General features: G+C 43.7%; 1 protein-coding gene across 4 annotated transcripts in view; it reads right to left on the bottom strand.

Moving 5' to 3' along the window:
• The window catches only part of ptprz1b (protein tyrosine phosphatase receptor type Z1b), a 204205-nt gene that overhangs the window by 72808 nt on the left and 114905 nt on the right, over positions 1 to 16492 (bottom strand). For all 4 annotated transcript variants that reach the window (XM_036132405.1, XM_036132404.1, XM_036132402.1 and 1 more), the window contains exons 3-7: positions 6662 to 6841; positions 3667 to 3818; positions 3494 to 3589; positions 3343 to 3409; positions 68 to 225 (exon numbers count right to left, since the gene is read on the bottom strand). In XM_036132405.1, the coding sequence (XP_035988298.1) occupies positions 68 to 225; positions 3343 to 3409; positions 3494 to 3589; positions 3667 to 3818; positions 6662 to 6841 (653 nt within the window). The remainder of the gene's footprint in view (positions 1 to 67; positions 226 to 3342; positions 3410 to 3493; positions 3590 to 3666; positions 3819 to 6661; positions 6842 to 16492) is intronic.

Genomic DNA, 16492 nt, shown 5'->3' with positions numbered 1-16492 from the left:
ATGCAATAAGAAAATGCTCCAACATTTAAAAAATACTTTACCATTGATCCATTTCAAAGTGACTAACCTGCGCTTCTGATATGGCAACGGTGTGTTTAAAGACAATCCATTCTACAGACTCAGAGCACGGAGGAGTGGTCAGCGAGCCGTTGTAGATGTAGTACTTAGCAGTGATGTTGGGCAGGAGGGACCTCAAGGTGAAAGTGTCCACTGATCCACTCTTACCTGGGGAAATTATAACTGCAGTCACCCTCCAAGTACTAATCATATTTCAAGTCTTACCAATCTGGCATCAGGTACATGCTGTCTAGTCTGCTTAAAATACAGCATTGCTGTAGTTTATCAGTTCAAATCATTATCCTGAAGCCAAATTTAACACAAGAACACACAGCATATGTATTAGAAGATTCAATGCAACATTTAAAAGAACATTAACTGCTCTGAATTGTTGTGAATATTGATAACAATTTAGCCAAAACATCAATATGTATTTCTTTTCTAATAAAACTAGTACAATAGATGAACACTATATATGATTAGATTTCATAATGAATAAATATGAAGGGATTTTATATTGCAGAACCATTACTGTCTTTGAATTGTTCATGAAAATGGAAATTTACTGAAAAAGCAAGTTAAAAAGATTAGTAGTTGACCAAAGTGCTTTACAATTCAGCCAAGCAAAGCAGTTAAACTGTTTCAACAACCAAACAAAAGATACATCGACAACAATAAAGTAGATGAAATACCAAATACCACCTAGAGTTATCAGATATATTTGGGTCTCATATTCTGCTTCACTCAAACAGCAAGGAGAAATGTGGGTTTTCAGCATAGATTAAACCAGGAACAAGCCTCCCCGCAGTCGTTTTGAGTTATTTACATATCCTGAAAAGTGAAATCTAAGCTTTCCAGTGGAGTTATAGATTCAGAAATCAAAAAAGACTTGAAGACGATATGACTGTTTGAATGTTGGCACTCTGCAAAATGTGAGAAAACAGACCTTGCAGTTTCCATAGAATCACCTGGAAGCAGGCTGTGTTGAGTTGTTAATTTGAATAACTTTCCATACCTTGCAGCAACACCTCCCACACCAGCCCTACCTGTCAATACAGGGTCCAGATCAACTCATTGCACTGTGATGTGAACCAGCAGTGCTATTTTGTATTGTAAAGATCATTTAGAGCACTGCATTACAATATTTGTATTATGTCTGCGCATTGGACAGACAAAGATTTTTCATCTAATGGGGCCCAGATATGGATGGAAGTTATTGATTAATGAGTTAATCTAAAGTTGACTGGTCTTATCGACTGACTAACCAATACTTGATCAGCGGCCATTTTCACTTCTCTTCTCTTGTATCAAGAGGGTCTTTCCATAACATGACGGGTTGTAGGTGATGTAGAGATGATTGATCCACAAGGATGATTGATCTACAAGGTGTCATGGTCCAAACAAGGCAAGGTGATGAAAGGATTAATTAACTTCTTAATGTCTTTGGGAGATATAGTTTACTTTTGCTATTAGATGTAATTGAAAAAAATTATTTAACAACCACAGAGATATTTTTGTCTTGTTTAAATGCACTATTAACAATAAAACCGATCTTAAACAACAGATGGACTTTAAAGAGCCAAGGGACCAAGACTAAGTCTCTTGATTATTTATTTTGAGCTTGAGAAAATGTAGTTATATAGATGTTATATGTTAACATGTTATATAGTAAAATCAAGAGTGAGATGCAATGCAGTTAGCAGTAGGGAGAAAGTTAAATTTCAAAATAAACGTCACAGTTAGTGCTTTGATTTTAAAGACGTAGCAGCCTGTTTCTTCCTGCTTAAGAGCAAGAGAGCAGGATGTCGGAAGCAAGTTAAATTTGTTTCAAATTCAATTGACCCAAAAGAGTATTTGAGAAAAATTCACGTGGCAATTATTTTGATGCTACAACAAACCCGAAGAGGTTGTTATGAATTATTTGCAATCTGCCCTAACCCTGAAGCTGCTTGTCTACAAGGACATTATGTTACACAACCATGACAAATATTTCTACTAGGTTTCCAGAGTTTCCTTTTTTTCACCTCCGGAATATTGCCAAAATTAGAAATACTCTGTCCAGGGGTGATGCTGAAAAACTAGTCCATGCATTTGTTACTTCAAGGCTGGACTATTGTAATTCTTTACTATCAGGAAGTCCACAAAATGCAGTTCAAAGTCTTCAGCTGATCCAAAATGCTGCAGCAAGAGTTCTGATGAAAATCAACAAGAGGGATCATATTTCTCCAATTTTAGCTTCCCTTCGTTGGCTTCCTGTTAAATCAAGAATAAAATTAAAAATTCTTCTTCTAACGTATAAAGTCCTTAATAATCAAGCTCCATCATATATCAGAGCTCTGATTACCCCGTATGTTCCTAACAGAGCACTTCGCTCTCAGACTGCAGGTCTGCTGGTGGTCTCTAAAAGTAGAATGGGGGAAGTAATTTGCATTGCTTGTCGTCATTTCAGTTTTCAACTTTTTGCTCTCTCTCTTTTTCTTCATAGAAGGTACACCTGGTCTGGCGTTCTGTTAACTGTGACATCATCCAGGGAAGACAGCTCACCCGCTATTACCATCTAACGTAGAACAGATTACTGGATCAATGTGTGCTTCTGTGCTTTTTGTCTCTCTTGTTGTGTCTCTGCTCTGTCTTCTGTAACCCCCAGTCGGTCGAGGAAGATGACCGTTCATACTGAGCCTGGTTCTGCTGAAGGTTTTTCCTTCCCGTTAATGGGGAGATTTTCTTTCCACTGTCTCTTCATGCTTGGTCAGTATGAGGGATTGCTGCAAAGCCATGGACAATGCAGACAACTCTCCCTGTAGCTCTACGCTTCTTCAGGAGGAGTTATTGCAGCTTGTCGGGACTTTGATGGAATCAACTGGTTCCCTTATATAGGAAATGTTTTGACCAATCTGTATAATCTGACCCAAACTGTATAATCGGATTCAATATGACTTTGGAAAGTGCCTTGAGATGACATGTTTCATGAACTAGCACTATATAAACAAAATTTAATTGAATTTGTACTAGAGTAATTGGGAGAAGGCAACATTAATCATTTACTCAAATGATCTGCACTTACCATCTTATTTTCACCCCTGACTACATGAGGCCAAAGTATTTAAGAAACCCAGTATCAACACAGTGAGTAAGAGTCAAGACTTTAGAGGTTGAGTCTAAGTCAAGTCTGAAGTCCTTGTTTTTGCAGCTTAAGTAAGACTCAAGTTAGCTTAATGGGTTCATTTGTGTAATCTTTACCTACTTCATCTTTTGTAACAAGCACAGGATCTTGCTGTGACCTACCAAATCTGCTCACAACATTGATTGCCTCCACAATAGGACTGAAGTTCTCATTGTCGTCCAGGCTCACCTGAAATTTAAAGACAGATTGTTGTAATTGTGTTGTTTGAGGCCAACAACAGATACAGGTGGTTCCATCATCAGGTCACGTCACCTCAAAAAGAACAGCCAAGGCAGCAACCCTTCCTCCTTTCTCAATCGCATCATCTAAGCTTTGAAATTCATCGGGATTGTAACAATGGATCTGCATCTGGGACACAGTAAGAATCAACGTTATCTTTGGGTTGAGTTAGAAACAGAAATATGCCATGCACTGTTGATGCTTACCTCCAGTGGGTATTTCATTCCGTTCAGACTGTGCTCAGAACCATCTGATGTTGTGTTGCAGCGTCCCCAATGGAAGCTGAGTCTGGACACACGAAACCTGGAGCTCAGCCCTCCTCCGCTTACAAAGACATCCCCCTCTACATTTATGGCCACTAAAATGTACACAAGAAACCAGAGTTTAACCAGAACAAAACATCAGAAAATTCTTATTTCATCTGAATGTGTGATAGATTAGCTTGATCAAGACAACAATCTGCAGAATCACAAGCTGGTATTTTTGGTTGTTGTCTTCTTCAAATTAAATTTAAAAAATCCTTCTGGCTCCTCAATTGTCTATTAATTAACCAACAGCATGCTAATACTCAGTCATATTGAACAATATGTTTCATACTGAATCCAATTACTTTATAAATAACAGATTGCGGAAGTCATCCCTGATTATTCATCCATCCATCCTGTAACTGGTTTGATTGAAAACACCCCAGAGAGGTAACAGGTCCAACAAGAAAGTCCAGACATCCCTTTGACCAGCAACTCTTTCCTGGGGATTCCAAACATTACCAGCTCTAAGAAGGCATTAAGAGTGTTGTCCGTCCAGCAATGTCTTGGTCTACATTAGGGTCTCCTCCCAGTGGGATGGTCCTAGAAAACATTTCAGGGAGGCATCAAGCAGAGGCATTCAGATGCTTTAACCTCCCCAACCGATTCCTATTGATGTAGAACAGTAGCACCTCCTCTTCCAGTTCCCCCGAGATGACAGATTCCGTTAAAGAACACAATAAATTAGGCAACCAGGATAGTCTCACACCAGAAATGAGCTGAACTCTGTGTAGAGAATTTGAGCTGGTGTGTAGATTTTTCATGTATATGGCATAAGCTGAGCTTTATTTTCACATACCTAGAAGTTCACTTGTATAGAAATTTAGAATTATCAGCGATACATAATCAACATCCTGGCAGATTGTTCTTCAAATAACACCCCAGCAGAGCTGTTATATAAAATGTGGGCTTTGTTTGCCTCTCCTGAGACTAGACAAGATATTTAGCTCCAGGAGCTATACCTGGAAGTCACAGTGAAAGGAAACTGCCTTAATGTGCAGCTGACTGCACTCATCGGGTTAAAGCTGTTTTAAATATGCCACTCAAGAACTATTTGCTGGTTGAAGATTTTCTTTTTCACCAAAGCAACTGTTATTGCTTAGCATGCCAATGATGATGTGGAAAAAATTTGTAAATAAGAGTAAAACCCATAGACGGTCATCATATTGTAGTCTTATAGAAGCAAACCCATACAAGAGAAGTGCAAATAAAACAAAGAATTAAAGCTGCAGATCTACAAACTAATATCCCTGTCTAACTATTGTGTATCTGCCTCTAGTTTCAATGGCATGAACGCTTCATCACTGTCTTTCTACATATCTGAAACTGCAACATTCACTGTTTGCTCACCAGATAATCCAGACGGCAGGAAATTCTTAAATACATAATCTTGCATACACCATGAAAATGGGAACAGTCATCAACATATTGAAGTTTCATTCCCAGACACAGTCGATCCTTATAAGAAAAAGTAAAACACTGATAACAGTACCTCATGTCATGCATTAAGTAACAGTACATGTCTAATGTTATGTCATGCAACAATGTGCTGTTTTACTGTTCAAGATTTACCTATCTCAGCATGGAGAATGCGTGAAACTGAAGGTGAAACTGACTGCTTTGACTAGTTTCTGATTGATTTGGGACATAACTATCTGACCACTTGAGTTGATCCTCATATGAAAAAGTAAAACTATGAGACTATGACATCATGGCAAAAGTAACAAACCACTTCCTGATATAGCAGAACGCTGAAATCCATACTTTTGATCCCAATGCACACACTATTCAGAACAGGAGTGTGGACATGAGAGGACTCGTTGAACATCCCTTTTATTTCCTTATATTTTAACCTCCATAACATCCATTTTTCCAACATACACGGGAAGATAGGGAACATTACAACAGCAGCTTGTAGGCTGAGCTGAAAAATTGCTGCTTTGCCAGGGTTTCAAAGTAAATCATGTTACAATTTTAAAATCAGTTGAGCGCAAAACAGCTTCTTCAAGTCAAATATGAATATTCTAAAACCCAATCTGATTTATTGGAGAGTATTTTAAATCTTTATGAACACTTTGAGTTATATAGTTATAGTATTATGATTTGTACTTTCTTTTTATACAAGCTGTGTGACAATTCTGCCCCATTCACCAGACAAAAATACAAGCCATTTCCACTTTCAAACCATTTCCATATGACATACAAAGAGGCACACAAGGATTCCAGCTCAGGCAGTACTGAAGCAATGGAGAGGATAGTGTAGCTCAGACAGCTTTCATCTGTTTATCACTTCAGACATCACTTCACGGGTCTTCACATCGTCCACGCTCCCCCTTGCTTTCCTGCCTCTCTCTATACATTCCTATCCTGCTCTTTTATAGCGTCTTTTCTCTTCATCATTGCCTCTAAGCACTGATCTTTTCTCTTTCACTGCAAGGCCTCTCAGTTGCTGCCGTCTCCCTTTTTGCTCTTCACTCAATTCCAGTCTCTTTTTCTTCTTGTTTCTTTGTCTCTTTCCCAACATCTCATTCTGTTATTAACCTTGGATTTGTGAATTATGTTTTTTTCCTTTGCACATAAAAACGTAATCTTTATAGAACCACTGTGTCAAAAATATTCCCACACATATCTGCAGGACCACGAGGACAGTAGCAGAAACAGTTTTGGGCTCCTGATATGGGAGTGTATGGTGATTATCAAATCAAATAAAATCTATTTATATAGCACATTTAAGAACAACTGCCCTTGGCCAAAGTGCTGCACACAAAAAGAAAAACAGTCAATTATAAGTATGGTGCTTGGACCGGAAAAAAAGACTAAGTTAAACAGACACCGGCCTGAAAAACAACTGTTTAATTTTTGCTTTCTATATTGATGTAGATCATGTTAAACCTACCGGTCTTCCCATTGTTTTGGATGGTGGTGGACTCTGATGTCGGTAAGTGCCAACCCTCTAGGTGTAGGTTCTGGTACTGCATCCTGACCTGGGTAAACATCTCATCGATGTCCACAGGAGACTGCCGAGCGCCATTGCAGGACGGGTAACTCTTCTCCCAGTTCTGCTGGTTCAGGCTACCTGTAAATAAGAAAACTGGCTTAGTTCTGCTAAATGTAGCAAGAAAAAATTGTCTGCCTGGTTAGACCAGAAAAAATAAGGCCCAAAATTATTCATACCCTGGCAGATTTAGATTTAAAGTAATATTTTAATTTTACAACATGCTTGTTCTGACTATAAGTAGTGTTAACATATTGGAGTGACCCAGCCAGAGTTTAAGCTAAAGATTAGGGTGCCATCCAGCCTCTGAGATCAGGAGCTCAACGCCAAAGGCAAATTAACAAAATACCAGTGGATACATGAAAAAAGTTGATCAACAGATAAAGTAAGCATTGCTGTAATAGGACTTTTTTTCAGGACTTTTTTTCACTGTTTTAGGTATACAACGCTTCCTTCGTCGGCAGATGACCTCACCCACGAAGCAACAGGGTTCATTGCGCTTTTATTTTGAAAAATGATACGCAAAAAACCCTGGGCTGCCACCTTACCGTGGTGGAGGGGTTTGAGTGTCCCAATGATCCTAGGAGCTATGCTGTCAGGGGCTTTAAGCCCCTAGTAGGGTCACCCAAGGCACACAGGTCCTAGGTGAGGGACCACACAAAGCGCAGCCCAAAATGCCCCTTATGATGAGTACGATTATTGGACCTCGCGTTCCCTCGCCCGGACGTGGGTCACTGGGGCCCCACTCTGGAGCCAGGCCTGGAGGTGGGGCACGCTGGCGAGCGTCTGGTGGCCGGGCTTTTGCCCATGGAGCCCGGCCGGGCTCAGCCCGAAGAGGCGACATGGGTCCCCCTTCCGATGGGCTCACCACCTGTCGGAGGGGCCAAAGGGGTCGGGTGCATTGTGCAACGGGTAGCGGTAGAGGGCGGGGACCTTGGCGTTCCGATCCTCGGCTGCAGAAGCTGGCTCTTGGGACGTGGAATGTCACCTCTCTGGTGGGGAAGGAACCTGAGCTTGTGCGCGAGGTTGAGAGGTTCTGACTAGAGATAGTCACTCACCTCGACGCACCGCTCTGGCTCTGGAACAAGTCTCCTTGAGAGGGGCTGGACATTCTTCCACTCTGGAGTTGCCCATGGTGAGAGGCGCCGAGCTGGGGTTGGCATACTTGTTACCCCCCATCTCGGTGCCTGCATGTTGGGGTTTTCCCCGGTGAACGAGAGGGTGGCCTCCCTCCGCATTCGTGTGGGGGGACGGGTTCTGACTGTTGTTTGCGCTTATGCGCCAAACAGCAGTTCAGATTACCCACCCTTGTTGCCGGTCCGACCGGGCAGGCCCAAACGTATTGTGAGGGTTTGCTGGGAACGTATGGCAGAGTCCTCTGTGAGGCGGAGCTTTAACTCCCACCTCCAGGAAAACTTTAAACACGTCCCGAGGGAGGCGGGGGACATTGAGTCTGAATGGACCATGTTCCGCGCCTCTATTGTTGAGGCGGCTAGTCGGAGCTGTGGCCGCAAGGTTGTCGGTGCATGTCGCGGCGGCAACCCTCGAACCCGCTGGTGGACACCAGCGGTGAGGGAAGCCATCAAGCTGAAGAAGGAGTCCCACCGGGCTTTTTTGGCCTGTGGGACTCCGGAAGCAGCTGATGTGTACTGGCAGTCGAAGCGGCAGGCGGCTCGGCTGGTCGCCAAGGCAAAAACTCGGGCGTGGGAAGAGTTCAGAGAGGCCATGGAGAAAGACTTCCGTACGGCTTCGAAGCGATTCTGGTCCACTATCCGGCGTCTCAGGAGGGGGAAGCAGTGCAGTACCAACACTGTTTACAGTGGGGGTGGTGTGCTGCTGACCTCGACTCGGGACGTTGTGCGTCGGTGGGCGGAATACTTCGAAGACCTCCTTAATCCCACCAACACGTCTTCCGTTGCGGAAGCAGAGCCTGAGGACTCTGTGTCGGGTTCTCCCATCTCTGGTGCTGAGGTTGCCGAGGTTGTTAAAAAGCTCCTCGGTGGCAAGGCCCCGGGGGTGGATGAGATTCGCCCTGAGTACCTTAAGGCTCTGGATGTTGTGGGGCTGTGTTGGTTAACGCGGCTCTGCAACATTGCGTGGACATCGGGGGCAGTTCCCCTGGATTGGCAGACTGGGGTGGTGGTCCCCCTATTTAAAAAGGGGGACTGGGGAGGGTGTGTTCCAGAGGAATCACACTCTTAAGCCTCTCTGGTAAGGTCTATTCAGGGGTTCTGGAAAGGAGGGTCCGTCGGATAGTCGAATCTCGGATTCAGGAAGAGCAGTGTGGTTTTCGTCCTGGCCGTGGAACACTGGACCAGCTCTATACCCTCAGCAGGATTCTGGAGGGGGCATGGGAGTTTGCCCAACCAGTCTACATGTGCTTTGTGGATCTGGAGAAGGCATTCGACCGTGTCCCCCGAGGGATCCTGTGGGGGGTACTCCGGGAGTATGGAGTACCGGGCCTTTTAATAAGGGCTGTCAGGTCTCTGTACGACCGGTGTCAGAGTCTGGTCCGCATTGCTGGCAGTAAGTCGGACTCGTTTCCGGTGAGAGTTGGACTCCGCCAAGGTTGCCCTTTGTCACCGATTCTGTTCATAACTTTTATGGACAGAATTTCTAGGCGCAGCCAAGGTGTTGAGGGGATCCGTTTTGGTGGCCTTAGGATTGCGTCTCTGCTATTCGCGGATGACGTGGTCCTATTGGCTTCATCAGGGCGTGATCTACAGCTCTCACTGGAGCGGTTCGCAGCTGAGTGCGAAGCGGCCGGGATGAGAATCAGTGCCTCCAAATCCGAGAACATGGTCTTGAACCGGAAAAGGGTAGAGTGCCTTCTCCGGGTTGGGGAGGATGTGCTGCCCCTTGTGGAGGAGTTCAAGTATCTTGGGGTCTTGTTCACGAATGAGGGGAAGATGGAGCGGGAGATCGACAGGCGGATTGGTGCAGCGTCTGCTGTGAAGCGGGCGCTGTACCGATCCGTTGTGGTGAGGAGAGAGCTGAGCCAAAAGGCGAAGCTCTCGATTTACCGGTCGATCTATGTTCCTACCCTCATCTATGGTCACGAGCTTTGGGTTGTGACCGAAAGAACGAGATCCCGGATACAAGCGGCTGAAATGAGTTTTCTCCGTAGTGTGTCTGGGCTCTCCCTTAGAGATAGGGTGAGGAGCTCAGTCATCCGGGGAGGATTTAGAGTAGAGCCGCTGCTTCTCCACGTCGAGAGGAGCCAGTTGAGGTGGCTCGGGCATCTGGTCAGGATGCCCCCTGGACGCCTCCCTGGTGAGGTGTTCCGGGCATGTCCCACCGGGAAGAGGCCCAGGGGAAGACCCAGGACACGCTGGAGGGACTATGTCTCCCGGCTGGCCTGGGAACGCCTTGGGGTTCCTCCTGAGGAGCTGGCCCAAGTGGCCGGGGAGAGGGACATCTGGGCCTCCCTACTGAAGCTGCTGCCCCAGCGACCCGAACCCGGATAAGCGGAAGAAGACGGACGGACGAACGGATACGCAAAATGAAGCAATGACGTGGCAGATGTAATGTGAGGCCTCGTTTGTTGTTGATCACGTGGTTTTCCTCCATATGACACAAGCTCCAAAGCGGGGCTTCGTCTGACACGCCCCCTTTTTACGCGGTCCACGCCTCGAAACCTGGCTTCACTACCAAGAACTCTCTCAGTTGTGCTGCTGGATCTACTGCAACCCCTGCGTTCTAAGGACTCCCTCTCTGCTGCTCTCCTGGTTGTACTGCAGCCCCTGTGTCCAAAGAGCTTTCTAAAGGCCCATTCATACCTCACGTAAAAGACGGATACGGATACGTGTGGAGTGTTTCATACGTTCTAACCGTCGATTTCGTCCGTACTTTGACACGAAAATTGGGAGCTTACGCTTACGGACGAAACGGATCAATACGGAGCAATACTACCGGAAACGGTGGGGGCGCTATTGAGTTTGTAGTACAAAATGTCAACAAAATCACGAAGAAGGTTGTAATTCTGGGCTTTAAACAATGGCGGGATTCGAGGAACAACTTGCGGAGCTTGTCCGCAACTACCCACACATATGATGTGTCGTGTCCGGGGCACAGGGACAAACAAAAAGTTTACTTACGGAGCAAATACAACAAAATCACGTATTGGACCGTCGCCGTGTTTGATCAGTGACGAATCATTGGCGCTCAGCACTGCCACCTAGAGGGAATATTGGTTATTGCGCACCTCAACGGACGGAGGTATGAAGGACTCAACGGATAGAACGCACGGACAGAAATACGGACGTGCAGGCCAAACGTAGGGTATGAATGGGCCTTATGCCGTGCTGCTGGTCACCTGCTACCCCAGTGCTTCTAGTCACTTCTCTGCTGAGCAGCTGGTTCTCGGCGCAGCACCCGCAGCTCTCCTGCTCTCTCCGGTCCTCCAGCTCCTGCTTCCATCTACATCCTCCAGCTCCAGTCTGGTACAGCCTCTCTGGTCTCTTTCTTTCAGAACTCATCCTTCATTCAATAATCTCTCAGAAATAAGCTCTGTGTGTGGTGTGTGTTTGGTTCATCTCGACAAATCATGACAGCACTAACTTTTAATTCATTAAAAGTGAATAAGCAACTCTGTTTGGTTGCTGCTGCCACTGACTGTGCCATCTGTATTAAAATGCATTGGACATTCCATGAATTAGAAAAATTGGAGCTTTTTAACTTTATCTTGCGTATAAACACACTCACATGCATCAGTTATGCTTACAGCAAAGTTGTACAGAAAAGGCAGATGAGACGCTCACGGGATGTTTAATGTTTCTGATTAAATGGGGTTTTGGCAGAATTGTCTTTTACTTGAAGGTCTTTGTTTTATAAGATAGTGCTGCAGAAATTCTGCTCAAATTCATTGATCCAGTGTCAAGCGTGTGTGTATTTGTGTTTTCCATGGATGTGTTTCGCATGAATTATGTAAGAGGATGAGCACATGAAAACACAAAAAAAATAACTCAAAGGCAAACTACCAGCACCCAAAAATCCAGTCAAGGGGATATAACTTTAAAGACAGAGGCAGCATTCTTCCTTGTATCATAAAGCTTCATTAAAAATGAACCATATGTGAGATATCACCCAAAAAAACAGCTTGTAAATAAAATATGAGCACATGTCACTATTGAAGGCTCTTGGCTGAAATTCCAGACAGGCGTTCTGTGTTTGTGTGTGAACATGAATTTATTCATGACTGTGTGTGTGATCTGCACCTGCATTCAGTCTCATGATCATGGCAGACTGCTAGATACATACGGTTTCATTTATTAGGTCTCCAGATTTGAGTATGTGGGGCTGACAAAGGGAGGGATTTCTTGCAGGGTCAGCCTGTTTCAGGTCACGCCCCCATGATTTTTAGAGCGCAAAGCTATCCTCCTTGCTCCCCTCCAATGAAAATAATTACTTTGTGATTGTGGAGGCAGGCCCTTTCATATACACAGTTGCAAGATACCAGTGACTGCTGCAGTGACAATTTATTATGTTAGAAATTTTATTCAGAATCTTGTGGTCTGCCTTCAGGGTGAACTTGCATGGATGACCAGACTCCACTTGCAGACAGTTTTCTGTTCAGTAGAAAGGCTGTTTAAAGACCCCTTTAAATCCCTCAGACTCATGATTTGCTACAATCTTTTTTCTGAAAGTGTCATAGAGCTCTCTGGATCTCACCATGACATTCAGTCTCGCTTCAACAGTCAGGAGCACCAAAACAGATATCTGAGCTCTGTCAATGAGGGTAAAACTGATATCAAAATATCCATATGTCCCAAAAAAACTCTGCCTGATGTAGGGTGACATTTTTTATATAAATGAGAGTCTAAGATGGATCTTTAAATGTAAATTGAACTCCTCATGTTCTCTTCACTAAGCATCCCTATAACAGACCTATTGTAAGAAGTGACATGCCTGAATAATAAAATTACACAGCTAAATGCCTCTTATTCAGCAGGCCTGTGTTAGTGTTGTGTACAGGGTCCGAAATTCACACTCAGCAGTGACCAAATGCGAGTAAATTTCCCGTTTGGTGAGTGAATTTCAGACGGCTAGCTGCCACATGGCGAGTAAATGTTTGTACCAAATAAATTAAAAATAACAAAAATAACAAAACCCATCTAGGCTGCAGATGAACCGTTCACAGCTCTGCCCATCCAGAGCTCAGTCTAAACTCCGCCTTCTGCGGAGCAGGAGGCATGAGGGGAGAGCGGCTCCCAGGCAAAGCCATCATTCAGAACCAGTCATGGCTGCACGCTGGATTAGAAAACAGTTCTGCTAACCAGATACAGTCTAAAACGCCAATTAGTCTGTTTATAAGTTTCATTCTTATTTATTCTGCATTGTTTTAACTACGTGCGCTGTGTTTCTGTGCTTCACCGCTCTCACTGCGCCCCCCCCCCCCGTCCTCTCAGAGCCAGGTGCTTTTATCAGCGGCCAGCCTTCAAAACGTGAATCACTACGTTTAATGTCCTTCCACTCGTACCAAAATGTGCCAATTGAAATCAATAGGAGAGTTAGTAGCTGTGTTTCATGCTCTTTTGTTTTTAACGACATGAAACAAGCGGTGCTTCGGGGGGCGTGGTTCCTTGCGCTTGAATTCAGGTGCGCAAAATTACGTTACATGTAATTTAGGTGCGCACTTTTAAGGGTCATTTTAAGGAACTTGTAACATCAGGGGCTTTACCTCAGACCCATTTTTCCTTCTCTCCCCTCTAAAGGAGCCCTTTACAGTCTTCATTTATGCATTTTCTTCACCGTTTATCCAGCAGCTGGAGCATGCGTAAAGACGCAGCGCGAACCCCTGTCTGCTTTAAGTGTTGCAGCTGAGGGAAAAATTTGGACCGTATAGGCTTGATGAAACTTTGCATCATTCACAAATAAGACCAACATGGATAGAATAATTATAATCTGTAGTGTTTTTTATTGCCTGGATGTGAATCTGATAATTCATATTGTGCCTTTTATAATCAACTACAATATTTTCTTATCAAATTCAGGAAACAAAGATTTCTTTACCAGGGTCCAGTCAGCCACTCCCCCAACCACGCGCCCCGAAAATAAACATAATCTCGCTCTTAATTTTTGATAAAGGTTGAGAGATCTGGTCAGGATTAATATGTTGGAGCGTGGCAAGGCCGGTTCTTCCTGAAGTCGACGATGATCTCCTTCGTCTTCTCCCCATTCAGGATCAGGCTGTTGTCTCTGCACCAGCCCACTAGCTGCTCCACCTCCTCTTTTGTTGTCCCGGTCGTTGTTGTCTCTGATCAGGCCCACCACCATCGTGTCATCTGCAAACTTCACGATGTGATTGGTGGTGAACCTGGGGACGCAGTCGTGTGTCATCAGAGTGAACAGCAGGGGGCTCAGGACGCAGCCCTGAGGGGAGCCCGTGCTGAGGGTGATGACATTGGAGGTGTTCTGCCTGACCCGGACCGACTGAGGTCAGGAGGTGAGGAAGTCTAGCAGCCAGTTGCGAAGGGGTGTGCTGAAGCCCAGATGTTTCAGTTTTTCCACCAGATGCTGTGGGATGAGGGTGTTGAACACTGAACTGAAGTCCAGGAGCATGTTCAAAGGGGTAGGGTGTGGGTTGGCTTGGAACCCGTTAATAACTGCTTCCAGTTCTAGTTCATATTGTGCCTTTTATAATAAACTTAATATTTTCTGTTAAGAAAAATATCTTAGGCAGAAGGTATGTCTTTCCCTGTTGCCAGCTAAGATAACATGCAGCTTTACTTTTATTGCCCCCGGGGGGGTTGGTCAGAAGGAGAGGGGGTCAACCATCCTTCCCCTGACATGAGCGGGAGGAGCATTAAGTGGATGAAAAAGGATGTCTTGGCAAAACTTACTTCAGACTTCTACACCGTGCTGTGAAATCATCTTGATTTGTAATGTAAACTCTGTCTCCATATTTAATTTCTATGAATTAAATATGCATATTACAATGTTTTACCTCTGATCAATGCTTTTCTCAATTATTGTAAAATCTTAAACCGGGGCAAAAATGGGTCTTTATTAGCGAAGCAGAATTAGGCCAATAATACTATTACAACATTATGGTTAGCCGTGACCCGGATTTGACATTAAGTGGAGGAAACTTAATGTCTCGAATTTGGGCACGAAGAAGTAATCACTTACAGCAAAACAGGGTCGACCCGAAAAAAAGTAAGGAGATTTTGATTCTCCTATTGGCTAAGGATTAGATCTAGGCTAAATCAAGTGTTGCTGTGGGTGAGACGCTTTCTTCTCAAAATATCAGAGTTTGAACAGAGATATTAATATGATAGGATTGAAAGGAATTTATGTTGAAACCGAGAAAGGACTGAATGGGATTTATGTGTCTGCGTCAGAAAAACGTAAAATTAGATAGAAACGATAAAAGAGAATAAAAGCCAAAAAGGCTTAAATGGTGAGGCTGTCGAAAAATAAAATAAAACTAAATAAAAAAGATAAAAAAACAAAGACAAAAAATATGTCCGGAGGATTGGCCACATGCAAACCAGACTGACAAACTGGTGATTTTAGGGCTGAGGGGTGCGCTACCTCTTGAGAATTTGGGACGCTCATAAAGAAGCAGGGAATAGAGAACTGCCCAGAATACGTAACATCTTTAAAAGTTGAGGCTAAGAACAGTTAAGATCCTAAATGGTGAAGCTGTAATAGAAGAATAATACATTTTAAAGGGGCCCCAGGAAAACAATACGATTGTTTTCTAGCATCAGACCAAGGTTCTGACGGCTAGACGATTAGACGAGGAGATACTAAAATAAGACAACGTTCCGTCGAGCAGAAGGGTAATAGAGTAGACCCTCCTCATGCGCAAAGCTGTCTGTGTCTAAATATTAATGTTTGTTACATTTTGAATGTCTCGGTTGTGAATGGGATCCATGCTGTGTGAGTGAGCGTAAGAGAAATTGGTGGGGCCTGTGGATCTGCAAAGTGTGGGTGTCTCTGTGTGTATTTCTGCTGGGTGTGTGTGTGTCTTCATGAGGGTGTGAATTCCCCTCTCCCTGGCTCTGGGCCTCAAGATAAGAGAAGTACTGTTGAGCAGATTTCATTTGGTTGAGTTAAAAGTGTTCATTATGGAGCAAGAATCTGGTTAAAATATAGGTAAAAAACTAAGGGGAATTTGGAAATCATTGAAAAAAGGTCGATGCATTAATGATGTTTGTTGAAGTGCATGAGAACTTTGAACGGAGAAAAGCGATTTGAGGTATTGGCTGCAAGCTGACTGGGTGAGTTGCATTGGAAAGTGCATGGCCAGCTGCATCTTGGTGAGTTTCGGAGAAAATGTTTATTTTAAACTGTAGCCTAAAAGTTAGAAAGAGGTTAGAAGTTTGGAAAAGTTGTTGAAAATTTGGGAGAACATTAAACATCTAGTTTTAGTTTTGCTTACACAAGTAAGCAAAACTAAAAAAAAGTTAAAAGTTAAGGTTAAAATGTACCTTAATAGTGTGGACAAAAGGATATTGCGGCTGATTTGATAGATTTTGTTAACCCTGCATTTAGTCATGAGTCAATTTTGAAGTCATCCTCAAATGAAGCAGCTAAAATTGAGAAATCTATGACAAATGTTAATGACTTGCATTATTTTATTATACATACTGATATTGCAGAATGGCAGAAATTAGTAGAAACGGGAAATATTACGGGATAATCACAGGACGGTCCCCAAATTATTCAGTATATGTATCCACATTTTCAAAGTCCTACCAAAATGCAGATGCCCTTGTCACACAG

The sequence above is a fragment of the Fundulus heteroclitus genome, unplaced genomic scaffold (assembly GCF_011125445.2).
Source record: "Fundulus heteroclitus isolate FHET01 unplaced genomic scaffold, MU-UCD_Fhet_4.1 scaffold_50, whole genome shotgun sequence".
NCBI classification, from domain to species: domain Eukaryota; kingdom Metazoa; phylum Chordata; class Actinopteri; order Cyprinodontiformes; family Fundulidae; genus Fundulus; species Fundulus heteroclitus.
Note: the sequence above shows the minus strand (reverse complement) of the source record. Positions and strands in the feature narration are given on the sequence as shown.